The sequence below is a fragment of the Palaemon carinicauda genome, chromosome 4 (genome assembly GCF_036898095.1).
Source record: "Palaemon carinicauda isolate YSFRI2023 chromosome 4, ASM3689809v2, whole genome shotgun sequence".
In the NCBI taxonomy this organism is placed as follows: Eukaryota; Metazoa; Arthropoda; class Malacostraca; order Decapoda; family Palaemonidae; genus Palaemon; species Palaemon carinicauda.
The window spans coordinates 87061425-87077742 of record NC_090728.1 but is presented as its reverse complement, the minus strand read 5'-3'; the positions used below and the strand labels follow the sequence as shown (position 1 = coordinate 87077742).

Below are 16318 nucleotides of genomic sequence, written 5' to 3'. Positions count from 1 at the left end.
CAATGGCGCTTGGCTTCACCGCCTGGCCTACAATGGCACTTGGCTTTACAGCCCAACCCAACAATGGTGCTTGGCTTCACCGCCTGGCCCGCTTGGCTTCATCGCCCGGCACAACAATGGCGCTTGGCTTCACCGCCTGGCCTACAATGGCACTTGGCTTTACAGCCCAACCCAACAATGGTGCTTGGCTTCACCGCCTGGCCCGCTTGGCTTCATCGCCCGGCACAACAATGGCGCTTGGCTTCACCGCCCGGCACAACAATGGCGCTTGGCTTCACCGCCTGGCCGGGTTGGCTTCACCGCCCGGCACAACAATGGCGCTTGGCTTCACCGCCTGGCCCGCTTGGCTTCACCGCCCGGCACAACAATGGCGCTTGGCTTCACCACCCGGCATAACAATGGCGCTTGGCTTCACCGCCTGGCCGGCTTGGCTTTATCGCCCAGCACAACAATTGGCCCACTTGGCTTCATCGCCCGGCACAACAATGACACTTGGATTCATTGCCTCACCCGTTTGGCTTCATCGCCCGGCACAACAATGGCGCTTGGCTTCACCGCCTGGCTTCATCGCCCGGCACAACAATGGCGCTTGGCTTCACGGCCCGGCCCAACAATAGCGCTTAGGATTGTTAAATTGATTTTTTTCTTTTTTTTTAGGCTTAAGGTTTTTTTTTTTTTAAGGCTTAAGGTTTTTTTTTTTAGGCTTAAGGACTGGCTATGCAGGTGAAGAACAACTGTATAATGATGAATGAGCGCGTCCAGTTTGGGTGGGGAAAATGACGCTTGGCTTCACTGCCTCGCCTACAATGGCGCTTGGCTTCACCACCTGGCCCGCTTGGCTTCACTGCACGGACCACTTGGCTTCACTGCACGGACCACTTGGCTTAACCGCCTGGACCAAACATGACGCTTGGCTTCACCCCCGGCCCAACAATGGCGCTTGGCTTCACCGCCTGGCCTACAATGGCACTTGGCTTCACCGCCTGGCCGGCTTGGCTTCACTGCCTCGCCTACAATGGCGCTTGGCTTCACCGCCTGGCCTGCTTTGCTTCACTGCCTCGCCTACAATGGCGCTTGGCTTCACCGCCTGGCCTGCTTGGGTTCACTGCCTCGCCTACAATGGCACTTGGCTTCACCACCTGGCCTGCTTGGCTTCACTGCCTCGCCTACAATGGCGCTTGGCTTCACCGCCTGGCCCGCTTGGCTTCACCGCCTGGCCCGCTTGGCTTCACCGCCTGGCCCGCTTGGCTTCACCGCCTGGCCCGCTTGGCTTCACCGCACGGACCACTTGGCTTAACCGCCCGGCCCAAACATGACGCTTGGCTTCACACCCGGCCCAACAATGGCGCTTGGCTTCACCGCCTGGCCTACAATGGCACTTGGCTTCACCGCCTGGCCGGCTTGGCTTCACCGCCTAGCCTACAATGGCACTTGGCTTCACCGCCTGGCCGGCTTGACTTCACCGCCTGGCTGGCTTGGCTTCACCGCCTGGCCTACAATGGCACTTGGCTTTACAGCCCAACCCAACAATGGTGCTTGGCTTCACTGCCTGGCCCGCTTGGCTTCAGTGCCCGGCTTACAATAACGTTTGGTTTCACTGTCTGGCCCGCTTGGCTTCAACGCCCGGCAAAACAATGGTGCTTGGCTCCACCTCCTGGCCCGCTTGGCTTCACCGCCCGGCAAAACAATGGTGCTTGGCCTCAACACCTGGCCTAAAATGGCACTTGGCTTCACCGCCCGGCAAAACAATGGTGCTTGGCCTCAACACCTGGCCTAAAATGGCACTTGGCTTCACTGCCCGGCAAAACAATGGCACTTGGCTTCACTGCCTGGCCCGCTTGGCTTCACCGCCCTGCTTACAATGGCGCTTGGCTTCACCACCTGGCCTGCTTGGCTTTACCGCCCAGCAAAACAATGGCGCTTGGCTTCACCGCCTGCTCCGCTTGGCTTCACCGTCTGGCCCGCTTGGCTTCACCGCCCGGCCCAACAATGGCGCTTGGCTTCACCGCCTGGCCCGCTTGGCTTCAGTGCCCAGCTTACAATGGTGCTTGGTTTCACTGCCCGGCTTACAATGGCGCTTGGCTTCACCACCTGGCCCGCTTGGCTTTACCGCCCAGCAAAACAATGGTGCTTGGCTTCATCGCCCAGCTGGCTTGGCTTCACCGCCCGGCTTACAATGGCGCTTGGCTTCACCACCTGGCCCGCTAGGCTTCACCGCCCGGCTTACAATGGCACTTGGCTTTACCGCCCGGCACAACAATGGCGCTTGGCTTCACTGCTTGGCCTGCTTGGCTTCATCGCCCAGCCTAAATATGACGCTTGGCTTCACCACCTGGCAAAACAATGGCCCTTGGCTTCACCACTGAATTTCAATTGCCATCAGTCACGACTGACTACTAATAGGCTAGCTGGAGTGAGGGAAGTTGGCTGAAAGCTATTTCAGAAGGAAGGGCAACCTCTGGCGCGGCGGAAAAACCCGTAAGTTCAATGCCCAGAAAACTGAAGTAGATTTCAAATTGCTTCTCTAAGTAATCCAACTCAAATACAAGTCATGACTGACCCCTAATAAGCTAGCTGTAGTGAGGGAAGTTGGCCGAAAGCTATTTCAGTAGGAAGGGCAACCTCTGGCGCGGCGGAAAAACCCGTAAGTTCAATGCCCAGAAAACTGAAGTAGGTTTCAAATTGCTTCTCTTATTCTTCCAACTCAAATATAAGTCATGACTGACCCCTAATAGGCTAGCTGTAGTGAGGGAAGTTGGCCGAAAGTTATTTCAGTAGGAAGGGCAACCTCTGGCGCGGCGGAAAAACCCGTAAGTTCAATGCCCAGAAAACTGAAGTAGGTTTCAAATTGCTTCTCTAAGTAATCCAACTCAAATACAAGTCATGACTGACCCCTAATAAGCTAGCTGTAGTGAGGGAAGTTGGCCAAAAGCTATTTCAGAAGGAAAGGCAACCTCTGGCTCGGCGGAAAAACCCGTAAGATCAATGCCCAGAAAACTGAAGTAGGTTTCAAATTGCTTCTCTAAGTAATCCAACTCAAATACAAGTCATGACTGACCCCTAATAAGCTAGCTGTAGTGAGGGAAGTTGGCCGAAAGCTATTTCAGTAGGAAGGGCAACCTCTGGCGCGGCGGAAAAACCCGTAAGTTCAATGCCCAGAAAACTGAAGTAGGTTTAAAATTGCTTCTCTTATTCTTCCAACTCAAATACAAGTCATGACTGACCCCTAATAAACTAGCTGTAGTGAGGGAAGTTGGCCAAAAGCTATTTCAGAAGGAAGGGCAACCTCTGGCTCGGCGGAAAAACCCGTAAGATCAATGCCCAGAAAACTGAAGTAGGTTTCAAATTGCTTCTCTAAGTAATCCAACTCAAATACAAGTCATGACTGACCCCTAATAAGCTAGCTGTAGTGAGGGAAGTTGGCCGAAAGTTATTCCAGTAGGAAGGGCAACCTCTGGCGCGGCGGAAAAACCCGTAAGTTCAATGCCCAGAAAACTGAAGTAGGTTTCAAATTGCTTCTCTAAGTAATCCAACTCAAATACAATTCATGAAGACCCCTAATAGGCTAGCTGTAGTGAGGGAAGTTGGCCGAAAGCTATTTCAGTGGGAAGGGCAACCTCTGGCACGGCGGAAAAACCCGTAAGTTCAATGCCCAGAAAACTGAAGTAGGTTTCAAATTGCTTCCCTTATTCTTCCGACTCAAATATAAGTCATGACTGACCCCTAATAGGCTAGCTGTAGTGAGGGAAGTTGGCCGAAAGCTATTTCAGTAGGAAGGGCAACCTCTGGCGAGGCGGAAAAACCCGTAAGTTCAATGCCCAGAAAACTGAAGTAGGTTTCAAATTGCTTCTCTTATTCTTCCGACTCAAATACAAGTCATGACTGACCCCTAATAAGCTAGCTGTAATGAGGGAAGTTGGCCGAAAGCTATTTCAGAAGGAAGGGCAACCTCTGGCTCGGCGGAAAAACCCGTAAGTTCAATGCCCAGAAAATGGAAGTAGGTTTCAAATTGCTTCCCTTATTCTTCCGACTTAAATATAAGTCATGAATTATCATAATACATTTATCAAGTACTGATGAATTATGAATTGAGATGAAAAGGAAATAAAAAAAAAGAGGGAAAGAAGAAAGGGTCGTGGGAACCAAGCCTGCAATAATGGATGTGGGCAAAACCCACCTGATGAGCTCTTTGGTCAGAGCGAAAACCTTATGTATGTCACTTTGGTAGTGGTATGTATGAATTGATTAATTTTTATATATTTATATATATATATATATATATATATATATATATATATATATATATGTATATGTATATGTATATGTATATGTATATGTATATGTATATGTATATGTATATGTATATGTATATATATATATATATATATATATATATATATATATATATATATATATATATACTGTATATATATATATATATATATATATATATATAGACATATTCACACACACATGGCTTTCTGGTAGAAGGAAGCGTATAATTAGAATCCCATTGATGGTTAAGTGTTGGCCTTCAAATGGCGATGTTTACAGCTCCATCTATTATGAGCTGGCCATAGTTCCTCTCCTTCTGAACAACGTGTGTTCCTTCAAATCATTCTGTATGAGAGGGTTTCTGGTCGTGGATATCAATATAGTGTTGGTTTACCCAGATTCCTCTGAAGATGTACGCAACCCTGCAGAAATCGGGGGTCAATAAACGAACATTATATTGATATCCACAACCAGAAACCCTCTCATACAGAATGATTTGAAGGAACATATGTTGTTCAGAAGGAGAGGAACTATGGCCAGCTCATGATAGCTGAAGCTGTAAGCATCGCTATTTAAAGGCCAACACTTAACATTCAATGGGATTCTAGTAATACACTCCCTTCAAGATGAAAGCAATATGGATAATCTCTGTGGTGGTGTATGTGCCTGTTTATGTCTGAGTGTATATATATATATATATATATATATATATATAATATATATATATATATATATATATATATATATATATATATATATATATATATATATATATATATATATATAGATAAATAAGTAAATAATTAACAATTATCCTCTTCTTAATCTAAGGATTTTTTTAATTTGTAACAGTTTAAACTTTAAATTCTTATTTTTATGTAGAATATATTTCTTAAATATTCAATTATAATTTTTGTTGAACCCCATACATAAAATGAATCTAAAGTTCATATTAATGTGCAGATTGGTGATGGTGGGAGATTTTCACCTGATCGCTCACAGCAAGCGAACCTATAGTGCATAGAATGGTCTCTGCGATAGTCTGTATTTCATAATTTTAAATTGGAAGTTGGGAAACTTGTACAGTTTCTGAAAACATTTGACAGATGGGTGGAATAAGATTCAGTAGTTTTCAGAATCCAAGTCCTTAAATCCGATAAAGGGTGTGATGGCCGATGTGGTAACGTCCCTGGCTGCTGAACACCAGACTGTGGTTCGAGTACCGCTCAAGCTCGTTAGTTTCTTTGGTCACTGTAACCTCACCATCCTTGTGAGCTAAGGATGATGGGTTTGGGGGGGGGGGGGAACCTAAAGTCTATCTGCTAAGTCATCAGCAGCCATTGCCTGATCCTCCCTGGTCTTAGCTTTGGGTGGAGAGCGGGCTTGGGTGCTGATTATATGCATATATATAGTCACTCTCTAGGGCATTGTCCTGTTTGATAGGGCAATGTCACTGTCTCTTTCCTCTGTCATCATGAGTGACCTTTAAACCTTTAAATGCCTTTTCTGTCTGTATCTAGAGACATTTGACAGATGTTGGAATGAGATTCAGTTTTCAAAAGGAATTCATTGATTCTTTAACCAAGGTCAACAGAATCCTTGGTGTCAACTTGACCTTAGAATGGTCACGAAATGTGCTACTGTTCGCTAAGTCTTCTTGTGTTTATTCAGAGTCTCATTTGACTGTAGTTGCATTTCGTCCTCATCTTAATCACTGGTTTTCAGTTATCTACTTTTGTGTTTCATGTTAATTTATTTTATCTTTTCATCTACTTTCATTCTATAATAGAAACTAAACTTTTATTTTGATATATCGGGTTTTTATTTTTTAATATTACCATACAAAAAATATTTGAAATGTTGAATATGTTCGAATCGAAACAGGGACCCAATTTGAAAATGTGTAAAAGCTGAAGATACTCCCGGAGCCAATTAAAGGTTTAAAGGTCGCTCATGAATGGTTGGAGTTCTCTTGCTTGAGGGTACACTCGGACACACTATTCCATCTTATTTCTTCCACTTGTTTTCTTAAATTTTTTTTTATAGTTTATATAGGTAATATTAATCTTGATGTTGTCACTGTTCTTAAAATATTTTATTTTTCCTCGTTTCGTTTCCTCACTGAGCTATTTTCCCTGTTGGGGCCCCTGGGCTTATAGCATCCTGCTTTTCCAACTAGGGCTGCAGCTTAGCTAATAATAATAATAATAATAATAATAATAATAATAATAATAATAATAATAATAATAATTAATAAATAAATAAATTAAATAAAAGACAAGTATAACATTCATATAAAGGGTCAGATGTGGTAACAATAACACAAAATTAACTAAATTTCCGATAATTCCATTGCCATTGACAGGTAGGATGGCTGGTAAAATAAAATGTATCCCATAGTTAAATTAAATAAACAATTATAATATGCCGAGAACGTTCGGCATGTGGATTTTGTTCCCACTTAGTAATGACTATGAGAGAGAGAGAGAGAGAGAGAGAGAGAGAGAGAGAGAGAGAGAGAGAGAGAGAGAGAGAGAGAGAGAGAGAGAGAGAGAGAGTCCAGTTTTTCCGATGTTTTCCAAGAAGGAAAACCAACTTTATAAGTAGCCTTGATGATATACACTAAAACAACTTGAAACTACAGGAATCTCGGGAAACATAATACGCTTTATTTATCACATAAAAATCGTCCACACTAATCTATTCTTTTTACTTTTATAATTTTCAAGTTAAACTTCGCAACAAATACTCCCAGACACTACCAAAATGATAAGCATTTTCCAACATTTTTTTATGGTGGGCTACGCTACCTTGACTTCTTTATCACATCAGGAAATCAACGTGGAAAATAGAACTAGTTTTGTTATATTTCAACACAACCCGACACCTTCATTTGACTACTATACAGGTAAGTAACTTTTTCATTATTTTTCGTTACCTTGCAGAAGCATTATTCTATTTTAAAATGCATACTACTAGGGATTGCATAATCTAGTAGGTGCAAACACTGTGGCAAACATTTTTCCTAAACTGTTAACGTATCAGAAATTGTAAAATTCTAACCATACTTCTTTGTCTGCATCTTTTCCCACCTCTATGTGGGGTCGATGTTTCTGGCCAGGGAGTATGGTTAGAATTTCACAATTTCTGATACGTTAACAGTTAGGGAAAAATGTTTGCCACAGTGTTTGCACCAACTAGATTATGTAATCCTTAGTATGAATTCTAAAATAGAATAAGCTTTCTAAAAGATAACGAAAAATAACTAAAAATATCAGTGTAGTTGTCAAATGAAGGTGTCGGGTTGTGTTGAAATATAACAAAACTAGTTTTATTTTCCACGTTGATTTCCTGATGAGATAAAGAAGTCAGAGCCGAGGCGATTTTTTAAATGATAGATAAGATGTGTTTATTATACATCCAAGAAGGTAATGTATAGAGAAGAAAAGGCTTGTTTTACCATTATATATCGTTTCCCCAGTATGTTTTCCCCACCCAAAAACCCCAGGTTCCCACTGGGAGTCCCCCCATTATCGTAGATATATATATATATATATATATATATATATATATATATATATATATATATATATATATATATATATATATATATATATATATATATATATATATATATATATATATATATCTGAAACTATTTATTTGCGACGGGGACGAGTGTTGTTTTCGAAGAGAGCGGAATGTTTTCTATAGAAAAAAGTAGTTTTTTTCCTAGGTTACATTGCCCTGTAATACAGTAAAATAATACCGCAGCGAGCCATTGCCTGACCCTCCCTGGTCTTAGTTTTGGGTGGAGAGTAAGAATAAGGTAATGTATAAACAAATAGACCTAATTAGGAAAATGCCTGTGTGAACAATAGAATTTTAGCTGAATTAACGTGAGTATATTACAAGAATAGGCTACATTCCGCAAAAGAATGGAGACAAAGTACAGTACTGTAGGAGGCAATACCTGTCTGACACTACAGTAATCATTCCACAGTGCATTCCAGTCGATCACGTATTTGATTACAATCAGTTAGTCAACACTTGAAACTTGGATCGACTTTCGAAGTATCCCGTAGTGGATTACGTTAGTCAGGATGGCCAAACTGTTTACTACAGATATTTGAATAAAGAAGAATACAAACTTACTTTATTATCGCCACTCGGATTACGCCCTTTACTAAACTGGTTTCTAGTTGCCATTGAGGAAAGCATAAAGGAAACCAGATATTAATCGCCACGATGTAAACACGATCGATTCTCGAAGCACTCTTTGTGTAAATTGCGTGCGGTTCGCTTGATGAATTTATCTTCGTAGTCGTTCAATTATAGAGAAACACCAAGAGGAGAACTAGATGGTCCAACTAGTTCGGACTCACAATAAAAACTGTACCTCGACACCCTCTTCTCTGTCGCGTTATCTCATATCGACATTTATGCCACTTCATTTCTAGCCACTGACTTGAACAGTGTTGCCAACTTGCCAATAGGGTGGACACTTCCAAATTCCTAAACAGGACATTATATATTTTTTTCTCTTTTTCTCTTTTGCCAACACCAATTTTTTACCTAAATTGAACATGATTATTGAGGGGTTCAAATATAAAACGATATATATATATATATATATATATATATATATATATATATATATATATATATATATATATATATATATATATATATATATATATATATATATATATAAATGAGCGCTTATTTGTCAAATAGTTTAAGAACAAAGAACTGAAATTAATCAATGCTTAATTTTATTAATGATGGGACAATTTAGTACATAATAATCATAACAAAAATAAGAATAACTTGGGTGAAATACCGTATTTCCCATGTCATAAGACGTTACAATTAGAAAAGCATTTTTGGGGAAAAAACTGAGGATTTTACAATTCCAAGCAGCAATTCCTAGTCCGAAAGTCTAGTGAGAGTTTTGTCTGGCACAGTAATTTTTTTTTTATTTTATGTATATTTGCAAATGCTTTAGTTAATATTAATTAGTTGAACACCAGTTATCGCAATTTATTTACATATTGATAGAAGAAACCACTACATCAGTTGTAGTTGCCACAACAACTGCTCGTTTAGTATTCCAAGTGTTGTTTACATTAAAAGTGTTGCCAAATGTTGTTAATCAAATTTTGGTAAAGAAGTAAAATTCCATTAGTATTTTTCAAATTTATCGTACAACTTACACATTTTCTCACAAACTTAATTATTGATCAAAGAAGTCTTTAGAAATTTCTCTAGGCGGACTACTTTTGCTATTGTATGTGACTCTAGATCTAGTTTTAGATGCTAGCTTGGTAACACTACCACTCAACTAACAGTGAAATGTAGTTTTTTTTTTTTTTTCTTTTTTTTTTTGTCAAGGTCGTATTCAGCCACTGTTTGTATTATTTCAGAACTCGGGCAACAAAGTCATTATCAAAAGATTGCTTAATTACAAAATATCAACAAAATGTAAGAAAATAGACAAAAACTGCATAAACAACTAATATGTAATAGCGTCGTCTACTAAGAGACCACTTCACTAGTTGTTTGCTTGTAGAAGGGGGTTAGCTAGTCATCAGCTGATTAACAAAACAAAGAACTTGCTATTGTATTATAATAAACGAAGCATAAAGAAATTTTTATTTTTTTTTATAACATATGAATGATAATTTTAGGTTTATATTTCATCTCTGTTAAGTGAGTGTTTGTAAGTTAATAGTTAAATGTTTGAGTGTTGTCAAACTTCCCTATACAAATTTTTCTTAGTGTTAAGACGCAGGATGATTTTTGGGGTAATTTTTCAGGAAAAAAGGTGTGTCATATGACACGGGAAATACGGTAATTAACATTATTTTAGAGACTATATAAAAGCATTACTGAAATGTCAATATAACGAGAGAGAGAGAGAGAGAGAGAGAGAGAGAGAGAGAGAGAGAGAGAGAGAGAGAGAGAGAGAGAGAGAGATATTAACGATAACTTTTAAAAAATTATTTTAAGGATTCACTTATTCAGCTTGTTTTATTGTATGCTCGACAATGAGCATCATCATCATCATCTCTCTCTCTCTCTCTCTCTCTCTCTCTCTCTCTCTCTCTCTCTCTCTCTCTCTCTCTCTCTCTCAGTGTTCTTTTATTACAAAGAAGTGTCCTTGAATATGGGACCTTTAGCCAATTTTCCTTACCGTTGGGACGCAACGTGAAAATCTATGAAAACATATGGACTTGGATTTTTATATGAAACTATGCAGGCATATTTTAACCTAACTACCATTTATCTTCATTTTATCCCCACTACAAAATCCAGATGAATTACCACAACTCATTTTCCTATTTTCCTATTATATGACTGCAATAGTTCGGGATGGGTAGCCTATGTGAAGCTTGTGATAAGGTTACCTCTTTTTGATCTTTTGTAACTTAAGTTAGAAAGGAAGTTTGTAGCCTAATCCCCATGGTAGTGTTAGATACCAAGGTTAGGCAATCATTACTCAATTTGGAGACTTAAGAAACAAAATAAGAACATATTGTAGGATCTGTTAATGAAATTCAAAGATAATAACATTTAATGAATCTGGATAGTAGAATTTGATGAATCTGGAATGCTTATAAAGAAAAACAAGGAAGAGTTTTCTGCATATCTGCTCTCAATCGGCCTGAGGTAGGAGTTTATCTTCAAGAATGTGGCAATGCTGGCTAAACTTGCATTAACATCTCCTCACTCAAATCATCAAATGCGACCTGGACTGTTGAACTCGATTGTTTATCAATTCGAACATGAAATCAAAAGGTTAAAATTCTTCAGATCTAGTTATGGGTATCAAAGAAACTTAATTTTATTTTTATATTTCACAGATGTATGATTTCAGAGTTAAACTATACATAATGCTACACATTCGATTAATTAATTCGAACTTGAATTAAAAAAGAAAAAAACGGGAAATTCTTTAAATTTTATCATCATCTCCTCCTTCGTCCATAGACGCAAAGGGCCTTGGTTAGATTTTGCCAGTCGACTCTATCTTGATCTTTTAATTCAATATTCCTCCATTCATTGTCTATTTCACGCTCCATAGTCCTCGGCCATGTAGGCCTGGGTCTTCCAACTCTTCTAGTGCCTTGTGGAGCCCAGCTAAACGTTTGGTGATCTAATCTCTTTAGGCCAGGGGAATGCTAAGAGCAAGCTCAATCCATCTCCATCTACCCCTTATCATGATCCCATCCACATATGGCACCCGAGTAATCTCTCTTATAGTTTCATTTCTAACCCTGTCCTGCCATTTAACTGCCGCTATCCTTCTGAGGGATTTGTTTTCAAATCTGCTAAATCTGTTGGCGATTGCTTCATTCTCAAAATCATGACTTATGTCCATATAGTAACACCGATCTCACTAAAATAATATATAGTCTAATTTCTATATGTAATTTCAGGCGATTTGATTTCCAAATTTTACTTAACCTAGCTATTGTTTTATTTGCTTTATTTCATTTTTTCACAAAACTCTAATTCTAAAGACCCTGTATTGAAGATCATAGTTTGCAAATACTTAAATGATTCTACCTCATTAATCCTTTCTCCTTCCCATGATATTTCATCTTCCATTGCATACTCTGTTCTCATTATCTCTGTCTTTCTTCTATTTATCTTGAGCATAACTTTGTGTGATATTTCTTGCATTCTAGTAAGCAAGCATTGCAAATCCCGTGGTATTCTGCTAACAAGGACAGCATCATCAGCATGCTCTAAGTCTGCTAATTTCCTACCACCAATCCAGTCCAGTCCTCCACCATCTACGACTGTTCTACACATTAAAAAATCCATGAAGAGAATAAACAACATAGGTGACAATGCATTCCCTTGGAGTACTCCGCTGTTCACTGGAAATTTTATTGGATAAGATTCCATTAGCATAAATTCTGCACTTGCTATGCTCTTTAAATCTAGTTAAGGTTATTGACCAAGACTTATAATTATCTTATGTTAATGAGCTCTAATATTCGAAAAACTTGTTTTCGTTTTCAAGGAGTAAACCTTAGTTCATGCCACCATATAGTGTTTTTGCCATAATCTAGCTAAGTGTAATGATGCTATTAATATGCCTTCCTTGTAAGATTTTAATCAATGGAATATTTTTCAGTTACTAATATAATAAGAAACTGCTTTTTGTCAACCGATTGCATTGTGAACTAAAAGTATGTAGATGTGCAGTGTTTTATTGGGATAACTAGTCTTTTCATGTGTACAGTAAAATAAACCATTTCATATTCGAAATCAAATCTATTTACTTAGTTGGACTGTATAATTTACCCAGCAGTACATAACAGTACTATTAAAAATTGAATATTTCAGTATTGTAAGCTATGCCATCAGAAATTGATCACCTCGATTCTTATGCGATCCATATCTGATGTCATAGCAGACGACGTAATCTACTGTGGCTATTTTATTGTTTACTTCACCTAATATTTACAGTAAAATGCACTATACTATATATTTGACTGAACTGTGTATTTTGTGTAATCTAGATGTTCAATTATGAGAGAGAGAGAGAGAGAGAGAGAGAGAGAGAGAGAGAGAGAGAGAGAGAGAGAGATGCTTCAAGTGATCTGAGATACAAATCTATTTCTATTTGAACACGATATTGTGCTTATCTTCATCCATCTTGATTCACTGGAGGTAATTTGAATTAAAAAATCAGTTGTGTCGCGTGGTGGTTAGGGAAAGGGGGAAATTCGTTGGTATGAGAGTGATGTCTCACCATGTATATCCTAAATTACTGGTGGCACTTAAGTTCCGAATATTTTTGAGCTTCTTGTGGCATGATTGGTAGCGACCTTTCCTTTCATTTGAAGGGGCTAGAGTTCGATCTCAGGATGAGAAAGAAATTTATTTATATATGAGCACAATATTGTGTTGATTTTCATCCATATATATATATATATATATATATATACATACATATACACATATACATATATATATATATATATATATATATACATATTTATATATGTATATATATATATATATATATATATATATATATATATATATATTCTTACAAAGCTATTCTAGTGTAGAGTAAATACAATAGTTTATTCATGATTTATTTATATATTTCATTTGTGCATTGAAAAGATGAATAGCCAGCCTGTAAGATTAGTTTCTCTCCAGTAGATTTAAATTTATCATAAAGATTGCGTAAGCCTTTCGTCATTAATTTCATTGTAATTTTCATTCAAGTCAGTATTTGTAAATTTAAATTATTTTTAAGCACTAACTTTATAATTTCACGTATTTTTGTTACGAAGTCTTACGTAATTTGTTTCAGAGTATTATGTGACCATACGAGATAGGAACAAGGGCTTATGTAATGTTCTTATATATTTTCATGAGGTATTGCATCATGTTTAAGAGAAAATACGCAATTATTGTGCCATATATAAGTGTGCTACTTTTATAAGCACACATTGAGTATGTGTTGTTTAAGATGTTAAGGCTGGATAACGAAGTTCATCTTATTAGCTTTAAAAGTATTTATTCTCTAAAAACAACAGAGTTAAACATCTCCATCATAGGAGGGAGCTGGTTTGGTCGGATGACCAATTCTGGTGAAGTATAGATATGAACTGATTAAATTATCGATATCACAGATATCATATGCTTAGTTGATGTATCATTTTAAACACAATCTCCGAAGACACCTGCATCCGGTGACGTCACAAACTTTCACACACTGATGCATTGGTGTTGACGTTTAAGAAAAATGTTACATTGCCGAGGCTGCATTGTGCATCCTGTTTATGATTTTACATGACTACAGCAAATCTCACGGCTAGCATCTTCATCCAAAATGACATATTACATCATGTGTTTTAAACATGTAATAACAATTATTTCATTTATTACATTAGCTCGGCCAGCTATCTCAATTTTTTCAAATAAATTTAACAACAAGCCAAAACATGTTTACTAGGCGTGACTGGATATATGTATTATTCTTTGTTTAACTTTAGCCATAAGCAAACGAGGACGAATGTCCAAATAGGCACATCAGAAAATAATAACAACAATGCATATGAAAAGATATTACCAAAGCAAAGAAAAAAAATGCATGATAAATAAAGATCATATATATGGTAGGCTACATTGCTAGCAAATGATTATATGGTAGGCCTACCAAAAAAAAAAAATACTGACATACATATGATTCGGTAACTTGTTAAAGAATAATTGTTACCTTTGTCAGAAACATAGATTAACATAGTACGGTAACTAATAAAAATATTTGTTACCTTGGTAAAAATTCAATTTTTTAGTGCACAAACACGAATTCCTGGTACGTACACGTACCACGGTTTCGTACATATATATATATATATATATATATATATATATATATATATATATATATATATATATATATATATATATATACATATATATATATATATATATATATATATATATATATATATATATTTATATATAGGGCTGATATATTTTATTAGATGCCGATAGATTCTGTTAATTTAATTTTTTTTTCTCTTTTCTTTTTAACATTCCAGCTTATATATTTTATTAGATGCCGAGAGAAATAAATGATTTATATTTTTTTCAAATGTTTTTTTTTTAAATGTATTTTTAACCATGCAAAGTTCAAACATTTCCTCATTTACATATTACTAGCGTACTAACAGCTTTTCTTACAAACTCAAATTCCAACATTTTACTCCTTTATCGAATGAGGTGGCCACTTCAAACGGCTTTAAACTGAATTAAATAAGGAGTTTTGTCTGGACATGGTGAAACGTTCTGCTTTAGCTTCCTGCTGTACCATAACCTACGCCAAACAAGGATGTTCACGGTGATAAATATCACCACCGTGATACCCAATCCTGCTAGTAGTATGGGGTGAAGAATTTCCTTATAAGTCGGTGACAGGTGGTCCATTTCGGTTAATTTCATCAACCGCTTGGCAACCTGTCTGTTGTACGGGAGAGGAAGTGCTGGCATTGTAGAGGTCCACGTGAAGTTCACGAAGTAGGCTCGTTCTCTGATGAGTGTCCGTAGACCAGTCACCATGGAATTAGGGGAAGTCCCGATACAACCATCTGCTGCAACGAAGATGTGGGCGAAAGACGTGGATCCGTCAGGGCATGATACATTGAAGCCGTCCTTGTCGTATCGTATCCACGAGCCATTGTTCAGTCTGCAATTGAACTCATTATTGTCAAAGGGATAAAGCTTATCCAGACAATTTTCACTTGTATGGGAGAGAGCACCGTCTAGCACTATACCTAACTCGCATGAATCCATTAAGTTTTTATGGAATTCAAATGAGTCAGCTGTACATATTTTTCTAGCCATTGCGTCTGAACAGTGAGTTAATTGATTTAAGTCTTTAATGACCGTATATGTTTCCTTGTCTGGGGAAATCAATACGTGTCCTGTCAAACTGGATATTACTGGATTTGAGTGATTCGTCATGAAAGTCGGAAATGGTGATATCCTGTAAGATTGCCAGGCATCAGAAGAATCAAAGGGAATTGTAATCCTAATCTTGTTATTATCAACGTTTACTGTAATTAGGCTGTAATAAAATTCTAACCTACGTTCGCCTAACAAAGGAACATAGCCTAGTTTATCCCTTCCGTTCTCCAGAATTAACTTTAAGTAATTTATAGGCAACAAATGGGGCGACAGTACACCTTTAGTTGCTAACGTGATAGCTTCTACATAATCCTTGGATTTCTCAATGAAATGTGCAATTCTGTTATGTATGTGATCTATCTTTGAATCATAATACGTTAACGTTGCCAACAAATCCTGTACTTCCATAATCTGAATGATATTATTTGAATGTTCATTTACTAAATCCATAATTTGATTGATTGAAGCTAACTGATTCCTTAGTTCTGACATAATCAATTCATCTTCATGAGTCAAGAACTCAATTTTCTTATTTTGATTACTAATTTTAAGACGATTGGAAATTCCTAAACCTAAACTTGCAATAGACCCAAAGATG

The 16318-nt window shown here is 37.9% G+C and overlaps 1 protein-coding gene across 2 annotated transcripts in view; it reads right to left on the bottom strand.

Moving 5' to 3' along the window:
• The window catches only part of LOC137640045 (uncharacterized), a 59683-nt gene extending 50925 nt beyond the window's left edge, over positions 1–8758 (bottom strand). Inside the window, exon 1 of one of the 2 annotated variants that reach the window (XM_068372432.1) lies at positions 8431–8758. In XM_068372432.1, coding sequence (XP_068228533.1) covers positions 8431–8496 — 66 coding nt within the window. In that variant the 5' untranslated portion in view covers positions 8497–8758. The remainder of the gene's footprint in view (positions 1–8430) is intronic. The other variant, XM_068372431.1, reaches the window with a different exon arrangement.
• Positions 8759–16318: the final 7560 nt, after the last annotated feature.